The sequence below is a fragment of the Anabas testudineus genome, chromosome 15 (genome assembly GCF_900324465.2).
Source record: "Anabas testudineus chromosome 15, fAnaTes1.2, whole genome shotgun sequence".
NCBI lineage: Eukaryota > Metazoa > Chordata > Actinopteri > Anabantiformes > Anabantidae > Anabas > Anabas testudineus.
Genome location: NC_046624.1, coordinates 11892563 through 11910058, shown reverse-complemented (window position 1 = coordinate 11910058; position 17496 = coordinate 11892563). Strand labels below are relative to the sequence as shown.

Below are 17496 nucleotides of genomic sequence, written 5' to 3'. Positions count from 1 at the left end.
GGAGAGGGTGTTTAAACAGGACCGGACTGAATGGAAAAGTCCTGTTTGGCTTTCCGGTTCCCGCGGTCCACGATGGATCTGCCTCACCCTGTACCCATTCTGAAAAAGCTCGCCACAGGACTTCTTTCGCCTCCGCGTCTCTTGGGAGGGCTCCAGAATAATATCACTAGGTGTACGTCGGTACACGAGAAGCTTAGTAGGGATCATTGTTTTAGACAAAATAAATGAAAAATAAAGTTAAAAAAAAAAAGAGATTTCCTTTCTCTTGAGGCCAGATGGGTATTAAAAATCCGTGTATCCGAAAAATATAAGGTCTAGTACTCCAAAAGCACTTCTAGAAAAAGAGAAGAAATATTTCCTTGTAAATAGAACCAAAACTGCCCTCTTCTGTAAAAAGTTCATCTCCTATCGCACTGCACCACCAAAATTACAAGTTCTTTGTTAAACACCTCCAAAAACTGTTAAATCATCACTGCTGCAGACAGACAAGGGAAAACAGACAGAACTGCATTGTCTAATCATGTCAGTCTTGCCAAGGGATTGTGTCTCTGTGAGCAAAGTGTCAGCTCTAATATACATGTTTTTTTTTTTCCCCCCATTTCTGTTACAGTGCCTTTAATCCCCACAACCCAAACAGATTTACCTTACTCATGGCCCTTTAGTGCTTTACTATTAACCGTTGTGAAGCTTTGCCCCCATCAACACACAGCTGTGTTTAATCTATTGTCTAAAAAAATAAAGTATAAACCTCGATAAGGATTAGCAGAGATGGAAATAATGCAAAACAAAAACAGTAATCCTGACTTTAAAATGTCCTGATTCCACAGGGAAATTTCAAACAACTCCAACTGTGTGAGATTATGGATCCATCCCTCAATGTAAACATCTAAATTATATGTCACTGTCTTATATATAAATATATATGTTTTTCTATACATTGATTTAAAATGAATATCACAAAACTATTGAGCAGCAACTAAGAATACTAAAAGAAACAGACGTCAGTATGCCTCAGGTGTCTCGGATCATCAAACAACTACCTAAATGCTTCTAGTCACACCTTTCTGGCTCCAGAAAAGACACCTGACAAATCCAAAAAAAGACAATTCAATAATAAAAAGCATTTCACATATACACTAGACAGATGTAAATAGTTGGGAATTAGGCCTCCCCATGTTAATTTTCAAATTTTAGTGTAGAAACTACACACTAGTGTAGTGTGTAAGTCTAATAAATTGTATAGTTAATTAATTTTCTATGTAATTTTGACTTTTCTTCTTTTCATCTCACTTCGCTTTAGTGTCGTAATTCTACAACATAACAGGCTCGTGTGATTGTGCATGAACGTTGCAAAACTCTCAATGAAATTCGGCTGTTTTGAACACATGTTCTTGTATGAGAAAATCTCTTTCCCACACATGCAAAATCCTCTTGCACACACTAATCATCATCACAAACACACAAACACACACACGTGTCAGCTGGTCAGATGCTCATTCAAAAAGGGTTTTCTGCTCTGTGCCCACTTCTACTTCATTGAGGCTTTGCGAGCCAGAGCACGGCCTCTGTGTCACGTGTTCTGGCAGAGAAGCCTTGTGGGACCTTTTATCAATCAGCAGTCTGGGATGGTTCATCTGGGATAATACTGACAGTCAACCCAGCCAGGATTAGATTATACAGTGCTACACACACACACAGAGCTAGTGTCCAGAGCGCTGATTCTTACTGGACATTCAGCCTGATAGATGACACACACAGATTTCCGTCTATATTTAACAACAACAAAATATTTTTGGAAACTATAATTCTATTCGCTGCCTGTTTAATTATGCAAACATGAAATGCAACGCTAGACATGGGAAGCCAGGTGACAGCAAAGAGGCTTAAAATTCCCACAAATTAGTTTCCCTCCCCTGAATGTACATGCAGACTTTGTGCAAGCGACCGAAGAACCGTATGAGGCAGATGCACTCATGCCAGTGTCAGGTAGTGTAAGCCTCTTTCAGAAAACATGAGGGATCAACCACAGTCTGTGGGATCCACAAACAATATCTTAAAGCGCCATTAGGAGGCAGTAGCAGGTTAGATTCAGAGTCATGCCTGTAGGCTTCAACTGTACTGTACATCCTCAAAGGCAGTGCTACAGTACAAGGTACTGTACAGGACAAGTCACATCACTCGAATGCAGCACTCTAGATGGAAAAATCATCTTATTGTGTGTCTTAATATACATTGAAATGCTTTTTAATAATTACAGACTCAAGTGTGATGCTATCTAGCAGGGGCTCTGTAGCTGTACTGGGATCTTTTCGAACACCCATATGCTGTTCCTATGCTGCCATGACTCTCATGGGAGTAATTCTAGCTCAAGTAGTTAAAGGAGATTAATTCCTTTTTCCATGGAACAACTCTGCATGCCCTCCTCTATTAGCCACACGTCGTTCTCCTCCTCTTAATCAACGTCCAATTTGCAGAAGCTGAGAACATAACTTGCATACAGCACCGACTGCTCAGGTGCAGAGTGGGCGAATACGTTACCACACAGGGCAGAACCCCTATTAGGGATATTTTTATTATCTGAGCACACCTCCATTGGACCGCCAGTGGTCTTCTCATGCATCACCACAGCTGAAGGAGTAAAAAGAGAGGCACTGTAATTATGATGAATTAGATTGGTTGTGGTGTGTATTACCTACACTGAATGGAAAGAAAAGATGAACTAATCCAATGGAAACAAAGAGCACAATACACACTCAACAACCAACCTGGCCTCCTCTAACAAAGCCTATTAAGGGACAGTATATACACATAACTAAATGAAATACCAACAACTGTGAAGAGCATGAGATTATTCTGTGTCATCTTACTGTTATTCCTACACTGTTTATGCTCTTTGTGGTTATTTTCTTGTCAGAAATTGTACTGTATGCCATAATTTCCATATTATTACACTTTATGAGCTGCTAGACATGTTTCCTGTCCCAACTCCTCGGTCCCTGAATTTTAAAGGCTCCATTAGCAATCTGGAAGTTATCACCAGCCTGTTAGAGTACACCATATCTTACTGCAGATCTACACACTGTTAATTTTATAACTGAGGCTTTGCAGCACTATATGTAGCCCTCAACACATGGGCAAGCATACCATTAGTAAACACACACTTTAATTATGGCATTCAGTTCTGTGCTACACCGTGGTTATTTATATCCAATGCTGCAAAATTAAACACAGTCTAATGATTGTGTTAAATCAGTTTTCAAGATTCATCCCTTTTAAAATAACTATAATAATAAAAAAATGCAAATGAATTTCTCAGGAATCTAGGGCACTCAAAGACAATAAATTCACTTTCACAGCTACTGTTTATACACAACAACGCAGCATCTCGTCCTGTGGCTGTATTAGCTATGAAATAGCTCTTTGCCTTCTACATCAACCCGAGGTGCAGGATATTTAATAATCACAGGTAATTATTCACTGCAGAATGTCAGGCAGCAGCCAGACCACCATTTCGCAGCCTTTCATCATCCTCATCAAGGCCCGCACACTGGTTTTCTCAGGATGAGATGAGGACACCTTACATCATGAATACCAGAAACCAGATTACTTGCTTTGGATATATCTAATTTAGCTTGTTCTCTGTGAACTTTGTGGACCACTGTCAGCTTCAGAGGAAACCATCATTACCTCAGATATCACACTTTCACAGCTTAATTTTGTTTTAGTTTTTACAAATGACAGTTGTTCATTTCAAAGTAGGGTTAGGTGTTGCCCAGTTCACAGATTTCAGTTATTTCAAGTAGTTAAAGAATAAGACATTCATTTTCTATATTTTAATAACTAATAGCAAATTACATAAACACACTAAACCTTACAGTGAACTCTGTCCCACATCAGTTACACAGACTAATAACTGCATTTACTACCTTACCCCTAATAGACACATTTCACTGTTGGTTTTAATATTTTTATTGTATATGCTCAAAATAACGCAAATACAGAAAATCACAAGACTTGTCCTTCTTCATTTTAGAGCAGGGAGATGTCTTTTTCACATCAGGCCTTTTGCCTTGTCATAGCACAAAAAGTGCAGATGCTATTAAGGACATTACAGGTGACTCTGTTCTTTTCAAGTGTCCCAGTAAAGCATGACAGTGTGAAGGAAAAGCCAGCATGTATAATAGCAGGACCCTGAAATAGAAGCTGCTGAATGAAATTCTGCCATCATTCATTTTATTATTGACATGTCTTTTTCCACTGTGACATGTCAAAATGTCTTCCATGTAACAGGCCTATTACCAGTAAGAGTTAATAGACAAAAGCAAAATATATTGTAATAAAACTGGATTTTTTATGGGAGACATATTAGATATTTTGGATGTATTTTGGAATATTTGGAATGAAGTATGTCTAGCAATATATAGTGTGGTATCAGACTGTAAAAGTAGAAAATCAGTGCAACCAAAATTGTATTCAGCTACAAAAGTCTTTTTACTGCAGTGTACTGCTCTCAACACACTCAGAAAAGTAGGTCGTTATATAATACAGGTTAGGGTGTTTTCCAGTCTGCTCATGCAAAAGTGCGTGCGTGTGTGTGTGTGTATGGAAATAACACATGCCTTTGTGTGTGCTTTTTTGTAAAAGTGTGAATGAGCCCATTAGATGGCAGTTATGGACTGCTGTGAGGTATTCCAGGTGCAATGCCTCAATACGGCAATTACCAATGAGTCTGAAACACAAGCGCGCACACACACACAAACACAAACACAGACAGAGAGAATCACAGCCTGATTCTGAGTCACTCTCACTCCCATTAGCCCATCCACTCTGCTGTGTCTGTGTTCCCTGAAACATCAGAGGAACCGAGCCCTGTCACTTTCAATGATGAGGAAACGTTGACTGCAGCTCCGAGCAAAAAGGTCTCGGAGACACACTCCCAGTAATGGTGAGACAGAGGGGGGACTGGGAGGCAGAGGAAGTGATAGGGAGTGATAATAGGAAGAGTGACGTGAATATAGAGGGCAAAAAGAAACGGGAAAAGAGGAGTGGTGGATGTTGGTAAGGGACTAGGCTACAAAAGGATGGATTTATGAAATGGAGAGACATGCAGACTTACCGAGCCAGCTTCTGTTTAAGTAGACAGAGACAAACACAGGAGGCACAGTGAAGAAGTCGACCACTGAGTTGACCTCCAGCCAGAACCACAGTTTATCATTGGCTGCTATAAACTGTAAAAAAAAAACAACAGAGACGGCATTAAAATGACACCTGAATTTTTGTTTTTTTAAAACTGCATGCTCCATCTTTGTTTGGCGTCATTGACATACTGTATAGGCATATGACAAAAGCCTCAACCCACTTGCTGAGTCACAGGAATGGTTGGCGGTGTAAGCAGCTTATGAGTTTATTTATTCATTCATTCAAGATGTTGGGCTTGCGTTTGCACCACTGGAATGCTGCTCTGGCATGACAGCCATTCTAGCGACATTATTACAGTAATGTCAGTTTAAACTAAATGCATGCAGTGTTAGTATCTGTAGATGACTTAACGGAGCGTCTGCTTGTGTGTAAGCATGTAAACCTGCAAATATGTAAAATACTATACACCTACAGAGAGTGAAACTTGCTGTAGGGTGTTGATGGTTTAAATATTAAAATAATATGTCCACGTTTCCTTCTAAATGCGCGTATAACTGCATGTATGTAATTGTGGTATATTCATAAATGGGCGAGTGCACGACTGTGTGCGTGTGTGAGCGTGCTTATACACGTGCCAGCTTACCCGCAGGCCAAAGTAAAGAAGAAAGAAGACATTGAAGGCCATATCGATTTGTAACGTGAAATCTTTGTAGAAGTTCTGGCAGGATTCTATAGGACTGGAGGACAGAGACAGAAAGAGAGAGAAAACATTATTATAAGGTTAAGCACTCAAGATATTCCTCAGCAGAGAAGGATTCATCTGTATCCTACAAAAAAACATGTTTATCTTAGGAAGGAAACCTTAAAATTGCTTCTTTAGTAGGAATTTAATTTGCATTTTTTGGTTTGTTTGTTTTGTTTTTTTACTGCTGAGATATCAAGTTTGTATACCTGTATTTTTCAAAAAGATGTGATCACATCAACACAATGACTTACTGTACTGTATGACTCATGTCTACAAACCTGTCCTCATGTTCATTGTTTCTGTTACTGATAAAGCCCCTATCTGTGAATTGAAACCACATTTAACACCAGTTAAAAACTCCATTTGGCATTGAGTTTTCACTGACACCCTTCAGTTCCTCCTCAGAGCCCTAGGGGGACACAGACCTAAGTGCAGCGTCAATCAAAAATAAAAAATAAATGAGTAAATATAAAAGCTGGAAAAAGAAACTGAGGCTGGTAGTTAAGAACAGTTGCTTTGATGTGTCAGTACACTCAGCATTCATAAATTATTCAGTGTCTGTCAAAAACAAATATCCCCTTATATGACAGAAACTCCACACAGAGAAAGAGACTGCAGGGCTCTCTCCATTAAAAGTGAAATAGCTTGCTGAGTTTTGCTTTAAAAAGCAAATGAGAAATGAGCTGTGATGTGTCTGGTCTGTCACATAATCCATCTGCATGTTTACCCTGTGATCATTACCCATTAGCAAGTGTGTTCTCTGAACAAAAGCACTGTGTGCCCACCCCATCCTTTACTTGGTCATAGCCCTATAGAATTTAGCATCAGACTAATGAGGAAATCCCACTGTGGGAAGATTTGCACATGCATTAATGTTTAACTGGCTATATGCATCCTTTGGGAATGTATAGACTGGGAAGGGAGTGCACACTAGACCATTATTTAAGTACACAGCCCTACTCAAATTTAACATTACTGTACATTTGCATCCAAGGAGCCGATAGACGCCCAATGTCAGATCCAGAATCAGCTTTACTGCACGTTGAGAACCTCCATAGAGAGGAGTGAGACCAAATCAAATCTTCCCGTTAACATCAAATATTTTATCACATGATGACTTATTATAATGGATGACTGAGTACCGACATGCCAGAGAAGATGTATTGCTCCAAGAGGATGATCCAACTTCTAATTCATGAGCATGTCTCGAGCATGTCCTAAGGACTGATGTGATCTTTAAGACGATGTAAAATTCTGGCCCAAATACAAGATGATTAGAGTGAGTATAATTTATGCATTTTTTTTTATATGCAGCACTTGTTTAAAATAAGTGATGTTATTTGGCTAAAAGGCATTTTCCCATAATGTGCCATCAGAGTTTGTACAGAGGTTAATTTGCTCCTGGTCCTTCAGAGAAGTTCTTATTGATCTGGCCTTAATGCTAACTTCTTAACTCACTCCCAGTATTTTCATGTGATTCTGTAGCCATCGAACTAAACAAGAGTGCTACAAAAACACTGTCATGAATCATACATGAAGCCTATGCAGACACAACTTTCCTTGGGTAATTAAATGTCCTTTTTGCCTCTGTATATAGCCTCCAGGTTAACATAGGCCTCACACCCATGTGCAAACGGAAGCTTGTGTGCCTGCACTCCTAAAACGGATTTGAAACCACGCCAACTTTAACTAACCCTTACAGACCTTTGTGCAAGATAATGCACACACACAAATACATTTACAACACATATGAGCGCACACACACACACACAGATGGTGCACACTCAAGACACCATTTGGAGTGGTCACTATGACATTTCCCTTTGGGCCCAGCTCTGGCCTAATTCTGAATAACCGCTCATCTACAGTCATGTGACCCAAAGCGTTCTCAAAATCAGAGTAAGAGCATGAAAGCACACAGCAGGGGCTGAATTTGTCTTGATTTTGCATTATTACAAAAACACAATGGCTACATTCTGAGAGCTTTAATTTAGTCAGTTTATATAATCATCGTTTGATAGTAAAGCTTATTATTAACTAAAGGAGTGGGAAGACACATCAGGCAGACCTATGGTTTCTCTATCAAAAGCACAATAGGAAATTAAGAGTTCATCAGCACAGAATCAACGAGGTTTCCAAAGTCTACGAATGTGGAGCTGCTGAATGGGAAATAAAAATGGCAACAAGGATTTAAAAGTGAAAAATACGAATTCTTTAGTTACTGTACTGAATGAATAACAAGCAATAGTGATGTGACTGGTTTTTCTGTCATATTAAACTGTGTAAATGTGCTGTAAAAAAAAACAACACAGCAATTACTATGGCGGAGGGAAAAAGAAATCTATCCAGATCCCAGAGAACTGATTTAGAAGTGAATGATTCTAGTCCCAACCTTCACAGTCTCCATAGGAAGCAATATATCCAGTGTGCATGCTGGACTGTTGCACACGTTCATGTTATCGTTTGTGTTCAATTCCTTACCTTCAATGGCCTCATTTGGTTTAATGTTAGCACTAAAACAAGCATTATAAGCTTATTTAATGTGTCATTTATTGCAGGGCTACAGTATTTGGTTTTACTACATTGTACAGAGGATCGAGTTCCAACATCTGTGTCTCAATGTTAGACAAAAAAACATGTAAGGCAAGACAAAATCCTGAGTCCCATAGGATTCCTAGCCACATTGTGTGAGTGACCTGCAGAATATAAATGGAGCCCCACAGTTCTCATTAGTGCCTAAGTTTAGGCACAGCCTGGGGTTACACCAGCTTGGTTTATGGAAAGAAGAGCGATATAAGAGAAGAGAAAAGAGAAAGAAAAACAGCAGAAGGATGCAGAGAGATAAAAGAGACGAGGAAAAAGAGAGGTAGTGACTGTAAAAAGAGAGAGGACGACAGAAAAATGTGAAAGTGACAGAGAAAAAAGGGGAAGGGGACAAAGCTCCCACAAGTACTGGAGACAATTTGTCTCCCTCTATTTATAGCACACAATGCTAGTTTTAGGCCACATTGAAATTGCCTGGAGATTCCTGGTCTTCTGTGACAAACGCGAGTCTTCTTACGTTTGACTTGACGAACGCTAACATCATTCTGCTTATCAGCAAAGCGAACATGTACACGTGTGCGCACACTTGCAGTGCAGACAAGCACAGGAGAGCTGTGATTTCCTGAGGGGAAGCCACAGAGCATGTAAATCTATTTCAGGACATTAAATGTTTCCTCACATTAAGCTCCTCTGACCAGGAACTCTGCTTCCACAAAGGTAAAACCCATTCGTTCGCAAGGGCAAAGAAGTATGTCGATGATGATGATGTCCTAAAAATAGTCCCGAACACCTTCAGTCAGTCGGCGCAAGCCCTGCCTTTGGTAGCCTGCGCATGACCTTGGCAGGCGGTGGGAGCAACAGCGAGGTTGCACCCAGAGAAAAACAATAACAGCACACTGCTGCTGGCTTGACTAATGCCCACAACCACGGCGCAACACACCAGATCATTCTCAGGTCACTCGCTATAATGTCTTACTTCTCTAGTGAGACATCATAAGCATCGTTCAGTGTAGTTACCAGATTCATCTGCTAGTATTCAAATCAAAACATACATTATAAAACCTAAACTGAAAAACATGATTGCATTTAGACCTGAGAACAATAACTGAACATCTGGCTCCCTGTAGGTGCTTTTTTTTTTTTTTTTTTCCTCCTGAGGAGAGAGCATGTATGTGCAGGGAGGGGCGTGTCGAGCTGAAAGAAGGCCAGGTTAGTGCTTAAATAACTGATTTAGGTTAAGGCACTATTACTAAAATTAGAGATACTTTAGCACATACAAGGGCAATGTATAAATTAAACATCCCAGCGGATGGTAAAAATGGATTGAATTATTTTCACCTGAATCACCTGCATCCCATTTCAGGCTTCTGCTCTTCACTTCAGAGCAGTTTGTGAGTGAAAAGAGCACTAAGCACAACTTTATACAGCATGCAATAAAGTCTAAATGAATGCATCACATTTTTAATAGGTAACTAGTCATCTATAACCTATTACAACAACATGTCATCTTTAAATGCAGTCTCTATTTTACTCATCTTTTTTTTTTTTTGTTTGTTTGTTTTTAATCATCAAGTCCATTTTTTGACTCAAACATAATACAAGTGGGATCACATTCCTTAGTGGGAGCTTTCTTAAAATGATTTTGCTCACTTTTGCTAAAATATTGAACAATCTGAGTTGGCCACAGTCTAAAAGAGTTAACATGATCTGACACTGTGGCTCCAAAAAAGCATCAGAGGCCCTCGGATCATTTAATTTTTATTTAGGGTTCATTAAAGTAACTGAATGTTTTAAGAGTGGCTCATGCTGTGCTCGTGCTGTGGTCTAAAAATAGCTCTTCCGCTCGGCATTGTGGGATGTTGGACAACTGCAACAGCAAATGGCTTTTGTATTGCCATGGCGACTTTGGTAAACAAAGACGCTGGACCAGCAGAGCAAAATGGCTAAATGGCCGGTAATTTCTTTTATCATGCTATGAATCTGCATTTACCAGACATGGTTGACAAGTTGTACAGCTTGATCACACGTGAACTAAGCAGGACTCCTGCTGTCGGAACCACTCAGATCGCACTTATATACACACATATCAAAAGCGAGTCGTAAAAGTCGTAACATTTGTCATCTCATAATAAAGGCACCATGATCATAAAACAGTGCTGTGATGTTCCATAATATTCCCAAAAGCTCATTATTCATGAGTGTTATGCTGACATTTTTTATTCTCTCTTTTCTTAGAATTTATGCTAATAATAACCCACTCATAAAGTCTGTCTTTTAGAATGAGAAAATCTCCCTAAACGTGTGGGGATGGGTAATAAAAATGGCTCAAGTGGCTTTCAATTGCTGAAGGTTTGATTAGGAAATGAGGCACTGAGTGCTGCCACAGTTTGTGGACTTACATGTGAAGTCATCTGGGAATGGTGTCATCCACAAGTTAAGTTTTTCAACTGTTTGTTTTCTCTGATCTATTCTTCTAGACTACCAGCTAGGTTCTGTCAGTGTTCCAAGACGGAGAGATCCTTATATAGGCTACCCTTCATCGCCACAGTCTGCCAAGCTTGTCTCACAGCTCAGCCATATTTCTCACCTTACCACATTAATTAGTCATTAGGCACTGTTTCTTTTTTCAGTGCTGACATTGATCACACACTAATGATAGAGTTACAGGCACAGAGCTCTGCTTATGAGTCCTCTTCGACAGAGACAAAAATCGTGTTTGGGTGTATACGCGTGCACAAATGCAAGTTGAGCGTGACTATGCAAGTGTGCCCATGCGACACAGTCTGTATGGAGGGATCGGGAGGGAGGAGAATAAGAGGAGAAATAGGAACAGAAGTGGAGCAGGAACAAGGACATCCCTTTAAAAAGGAGACTCTGCAGAGACTCTGTCCTACATTTCCCTTTATTTGTTTCATGGGAGCACAGAGGAAGAAAAAGAAGGGATGAAAGATGAGGATTGAGCCAAGGTATTAAAGCTAATTCAGATGTGGGAGGGAGAGGATGCAGTATCCTCCGTTTGAAAATATCCCCGAAAAAAGCCGTCATTTAAAATAATATGTTTGGCAAGTGAAGTTTGCTGCAGAGGAATAGACGTATTATTATGTGGTGCACGGAAATGGTGGTAAAGCACTTTGTGAAAACAGACAGATGGACAATCACTTCATTTGAGTTAATTCAAAAAATAAATAAATAAATAATGCACTTAATAACAACTTAAGGGCCGAGTCAATGACTAGTAATCTCTGTCTCAACTGGGAGGGCAGCCAATTAACAATTTCCAATTTTTTCTGTGGATATATGCCGCAAGATATTGGCCAATGGAGCTCTTGCTTGGAAAACCCAACTCACAGAAATCCAGAAACCATAACAGTTTGTGGGAAAATGGTGCCTGGCCACCAGAAAGGTACAGCATTTTACTCAGTGTCTCTATGTGTGCATGTCCTTGCCCCAAGGGTCTGGCCTGCTTTAGTGAAGTCCACATAAAAGCCCAGCATGTAGCTCCAGCATCCTAAAATCCAACCCACATGCACTTATTCTACCACGTCTCTTTTTGCTGTTACCACAGGGGCTCTATACACCATAATCTTTCCCATTACTGTGGCCTTTTTCACAGACAATTTCAGAATGATCGTCACGTCCTCCAATGGCCAAAATAGCAGTTTGGGGGAGAGAAGGGGGATAGCAAACCAGTGAGCCAGAATAGTTCTTGAGTCTGTACCATAAGACCCTCAACAATTGGTAGTGCAATTATTAGCATTATCGGGGGGGGGCCTATAAAGTAAATCTGGACTCATCACTTTCCCCAGTGATTAACATTTAGTCACAACTAAGCAGACAGAGACATAACTCTCTCATATTGAGAGCATTCTGGCATCCAGTATGTGGATATGAGCCTGATCATTTATATATATAGTGTATGTACTCCTACATTAGGAATGCATGCATGTGCAACCCCTAAACAAGCTCATCATCAGACAATGGGTACAGTATATTGTCAATATCTGTGTGTTTGTGCAGAATCATCTGTGGCTGCATAAAGAAAAGAAGGAGAAAAAGAAGACAAAATAGGTCTTTCTCGATATTTGCAGAAGCTGTTCTTAGTTTCAAGATGGCTCGCTGACATGTAACAATGGATGCCGAGAAAGGCTTGTACGTGCTGTAGTGAAAGTTTAACTACGATGCAGCCCGGCACTGTTTAGAAAGTCTAAACCCCCAGAGGCAACTGAACCTGTTCTGAGTTGATCGGTAGCCCCCCTGAGAGGATGTGCACACTCAAGTGACAAGCTTTAGCTAATCATGATGATGAGGGTTGAAAGTGCCTGAGCTCGATGGGAGCACAGAGAGATCAGGGCAATGCCTCAGGGAAGTCGACTCACATAGAAATGCATCTCAAAGTGCACTGTAAAATACAGAATGCAATCTGGAAATAGTAGAGAAAATAACCCAAACTTTAACTAGTCTCCTTTTTGTTCACTGCAGGTTTGTTGTGATACAGTACATCTCTGTCAACCTCACGCTTTGAACCTTGGTTCTCTGCTTCTATCTTATCTCGAAGAAAGCTCAGGTTTAAGGTCAAAGCCCTTGTAGGCCCCATGTCAAAGTATCTCTTATAGATGCATTACAAGTGCATATGTGTGCAACACAAGTATGTAGGTACGTGGCACAACGTTCCAGTGCCTCCCAATCAGGTGAGTCTTTCCCTTAGTACAACAGGTACCTGTAGCCTCCACCCTACCAGTTATCTATAGTTGCTACTGTATGTTTACAAGCTTTAAGTGATTCATAACTATGATCAGCTACAAACATTATCATAGCCAGTGACTGATGACTACTTATGATCTGAATGTTAAGCGAGAGTACTATCGCAGAAGAAGTGAATTTGTCTCTTGGGGTCTGCCAGAGGCAGAGAGGAAAACAAAGAGGGAGCAACAGAGGAATATATAAAGAAAGACAGAGATGTGGAGGAGGAAATAAAGGTCTTTATCCAGGGGTACAAATTGTTGAGTGGATTTATGCCAGGAATAATTTCCGTCTGCTGGTAGAACTGTTAAGAAGTTGAATAGCATTTCAGATTTACTTCTTTTGAGAATTTAACATGTCTCTCCGTGTTTTAGACATTGTTTCCTCAAGGGCATAATTTCACAGTTCACAGATATTGTATTAAAGTAAACAAACTACAGGAAGCTAGCCATTACTTAAAGCTAAGACTGCTGCATAACAGTCTACAGAGAGAAACATATTATGACAAAGTACCACATACCATCTAGTGAATAGGTCAGTGTTCCTTTGCAATCAATATTCCACGACTGCAGTCCTTGCAGTAAATACTTTAAGTTTAATTTGTAAATCACAAATTAAACTTCAACATATTCAGAAAATATAAACTAGCCGCTTTAACTTTCATTTTAAATCAGGACATATAATACAAACACAATACTCTGAGAATAACATCCACTACAGAAGCTTTTGCTCACTGAAGTCAGAAGGTGCAGAACTGCCAACAGCAAACAAGTCGCACCTTAAATTAAATTAGCCTTGAAAAAAAACACAACACAACAAACACACACAACATCTGTCTGTTGTGTTTTGCCATTTGTGTTGCCCAGATACATCAACATGCCAAAGTGAGTGGGATCAGTAAACAAAAATATTTTAACCCATAGCATCTAGCGACTAGAGCATTTTCTCAGATCAGTGCTGAACATTTCCAACAGTGACGTAGGAAAAGAATATATGATGGCTTTTGTGCATTCCATGGTGCGTGTCAAAATGGGATTGCTAAAAAAATATATAAAGATGAATATGCCCCTCTTAATAGCAGCTGTTTTTAAACCTGGTGATGTAGCATCTTGACACTGTAGTCTGACACGCACTGCCAATGTTAATGAGTCAATTTTTCTGTGAGAGAGAAACTTCAAATAATTCAGATAAATCCTAAACCATCACATTCAAAGGAGCCGTTTGCATCTGGACAGTGTAAAAGTATCTGCAGTGGTTATCGGAGAGATGCCAGGCCTGCAATCTGTCTCTGGGTGACTGCCAAACAAGGATACGCATAAACTTACAACACACACACACACTCATTTACTCACACATAGAACAAGCTCCCCAACACATACAGTTATCTGCCTGCCTGTCTCTGTTTCCATGGAAACTGACATGCCTCCCATTGACAAATCCTCAGATGTGAGGGTGTGTGTGTGCATACTGTGTGCATCACTGCTTGTGAGTGCTTGTGGGGGTGTGAAAATGTGCATTTGCATTTCAGAGATGGCAGTGTGTGGAGATGAGTAAGGACACGTGCAGCTATCATTCAGATGTAGTATGTAGGCCGATGTAAATGCATACAACAAATAAAAAGCAAAATGCATTTGATCCATTTTTCAGTAAAGTTTATTTCTGGAACGTGTGTGATGTTTTAACTCAGTCAAAATACTTGTTTAGTTAAAATGTATACTTACTCTGAGGAGTCTATAAAGTATATTCCAAGAGCTCCAATGCTGAGCGCAAAGACTAGCACCACCTGAGGAGAGAATGAGAGAGAAATTAATTTTATGAATACAGCATCAAATGTCTTTTAGCTCTACTCATTAACATACTCTATAGTAAACAAAGTGTAGTATTCAAATAGGGTGTACACAATGGACAACACTAGTTACAGCGTCTGTAATTAAACAGACTTGTCTCCTGCAGGTGTAGAATGGTGGACATTTTCTAAAAGCATATACTGAATAATGAATGTTCACCCTCATGTGAATGCAGGCAGTGTACATTCAAGCATGCACAATCATAGGAAGCACATAAAGTCCACAAATTTGTGAGCTCTTCATAGAAGAGCAACATATGTGTGTGGGGTGTGTTAGGAAGAAGTACTTAGAGAGGACCACAGTTATCAAATGTTAGCGTGTACTTCTCAACTACAGCACTTAATCAGTGCTTGCATTGTGCAAGATTAGACTAGACTGTGGTTGGTATAATGTTTCAGTGTATATGACTGGGATTAGAAAGTACTTGTAGTGCGAACAAGAATACCTGAGTCCAGCATCTAAACAAGTTATTTAAACGCAAAACAAAACAGAAAACAAAATTAATTTAAACAATTACAGGAAATAATTTCCCAATTTTAACAAAAACTGAGAAATGATATCCTTGTAAAAGTAGAATTAATTGCTTCATTTCATTATTATTACTATTTATTTATTTAGGTTGCATTAGACTGTACAGATGTACCAAATTAGGTGAGAAGAGAGTGTACAATGTAATATCTTGCAGCATCACATTAAAATCAAAAAGTACAAATACATCCTTTAGCAAAATTATCTAACAGGAAAACAATGAAATTTCCATTTACAAATCCTGTCCTGTTGATGCAGAAAAATTGGGACCTGTTTGGATATTAATCGAGCGTAAATGTCAGCCTTCACTTGTTCCACACCCTAGGATAAACGGCAGCATGTGCCACAATAATCCCCTTCAGCAAGCTACATTTTGCCAATGTAGTTTACATCCCCATCATCATAATCATCATCTCCGCAGCTAACCAGTGCAGCGATGCACAATAGTTCCCCTCCTGCAATCCTTTCTCCCATTCAGCCACCTCACAACAGGAGCCCACTGTCTATGCTGATTGTACCATTCATTATTGATGATTGTAGCTTGATTACTTTCATGTGATGGTCCTTTGGATTTGGTCTGATGCATTGTGGCTGAGGTATTAAGTAAACACCTCCATAGTCTTGCATTTTTAATGGTTTCCCACTTGAATAGAGGACAAAGTCAATCCAGAGATGTCTATGGCTAGAGTAACCTCACAACCTAAAGACATCAATGACGCTCCCCACAAAGGAGATGGGGAGGCTCAAGCAGAAACATGCAGATAACATCAGATGGTCAGCACCAGTCTGATTAGGAAAGGAAGTGGTTGAATAGAGGGCATTATCTGATTAGCACACTGCCCCATTGTCTCCACTGGAAATAAAATGTTTTTTCCCCATATGATGGCAGGCCAATAGTCAGTCAAGACCGAAAACACACAAGACTGCTTGAATGATTAAGGTTAACTTTACTGATTTACTGACACATCACAGTATCAATGCATTTGTAAAAAAACAGTGTATAAAGTCTCTTGAGGTATTTTAATTTGAACACTACAAGTCTTTTAAATCTCAAACTCCTCCTCTCTGTTTAAGTCCAGCAGGTCCAAGCTGCTACTAGCTTTACACCCTTGTGCATGTATTACAGTATAACAATTGGATACTGGATCAAAACATGGTGCCCATTCATCCCTATGAAAGTTGTTCAGTGGCACATTTTTCCTCAATAAATATAGAGTCCTTTGCTTTCCAAGCGCCATATTATACATAGGTAGGCTACATACAATAGATATAAAGGTATAAACACTGGCATTTCTTCTGAGACAGTTTGTGTCATAGGCAGCGAAAGAGAAAACTAGAGAAAGTGGCAGAGAGAAGTAGGCCTATGACTGAGCAATAGTTGGTTGCTGTAATGCTACGAAGTGAACAGTGAACCCGCAGCGATGAGCTGAGGAAATAAGAGGCATCATCATCTTAAACTGACCCAGTTATTCAGCTGCAAAAGCCAGTCCACCCCTCCACCCATCCCGCCAAACAATGTCTACGAGGTTTGGCTGTTGACCTCAAATCAAAATCTAACAAAGACAATCAACTGTGAATCCGCCACTGCAAATCAGGACCAATGTAATAACACTCAGGGGGAAACCTACAAGAATGGTAACGGCAGAGGGGCATTCCCTCTGCCTACGAAAAAAAAAGGGAGAAACTGAAAAAAGAAACTCAGCAGTACTAGAAAGATCGTTAAGTATACTGTAGCTCAACGTGTAATCATCCTAAATTACTTTATAAGGCTGTCAGTATGCACATTTCATGATTCGCGCGTGATGAGATGGCATAAGTGAGTCACATTTGTTTGCAACAACCTGGAATATGCCACCATCACGTCAGAGGAGCAGCATTCGGATGTGATGCCTGTGTTTACTCTTTAATAGCCGTGTAGGTTTTCATCCGTGTATCTGTGTCTATATTTAAAGT

The 17496-nt window shown here is 39.8% G+C and overlaps 1 protein-coding gene across 12 annotated transcripts in view; it reads right to left on the bottom strand.

The window, feature by feature from the left end:
• Window positions 1-17496, bottom strand: part of kcnma1a (potassium large conductance calcium-activated channel, subfamily M, alpha member 1a) — a 114598-nt gene that overhangs the window by 52361 nt on the left and 44741 nt on the right. For all 12 annotated transcript variants that reach the window (XM_026354047.1, XM_026354046.1, XM_026354045.1 and 9 more), the window contains exons 3-5: window positions 14890-14951; window positions 5783-5876; window positions 5117-5228 (exon numbers count right to left, since the gene is read on the bottom strand). In XM_026354047.1, the coding sequence (XP_026209832.1) occupies window positions 5117-5228; window positions 5783-5876; window positions 14890-14951 (268 nt within the window). The remainder of the gene's footprint in view (window positions 1-5116; window positions 5229-5782; window positions 5877-14889; window positions 14952-17496) is intronic.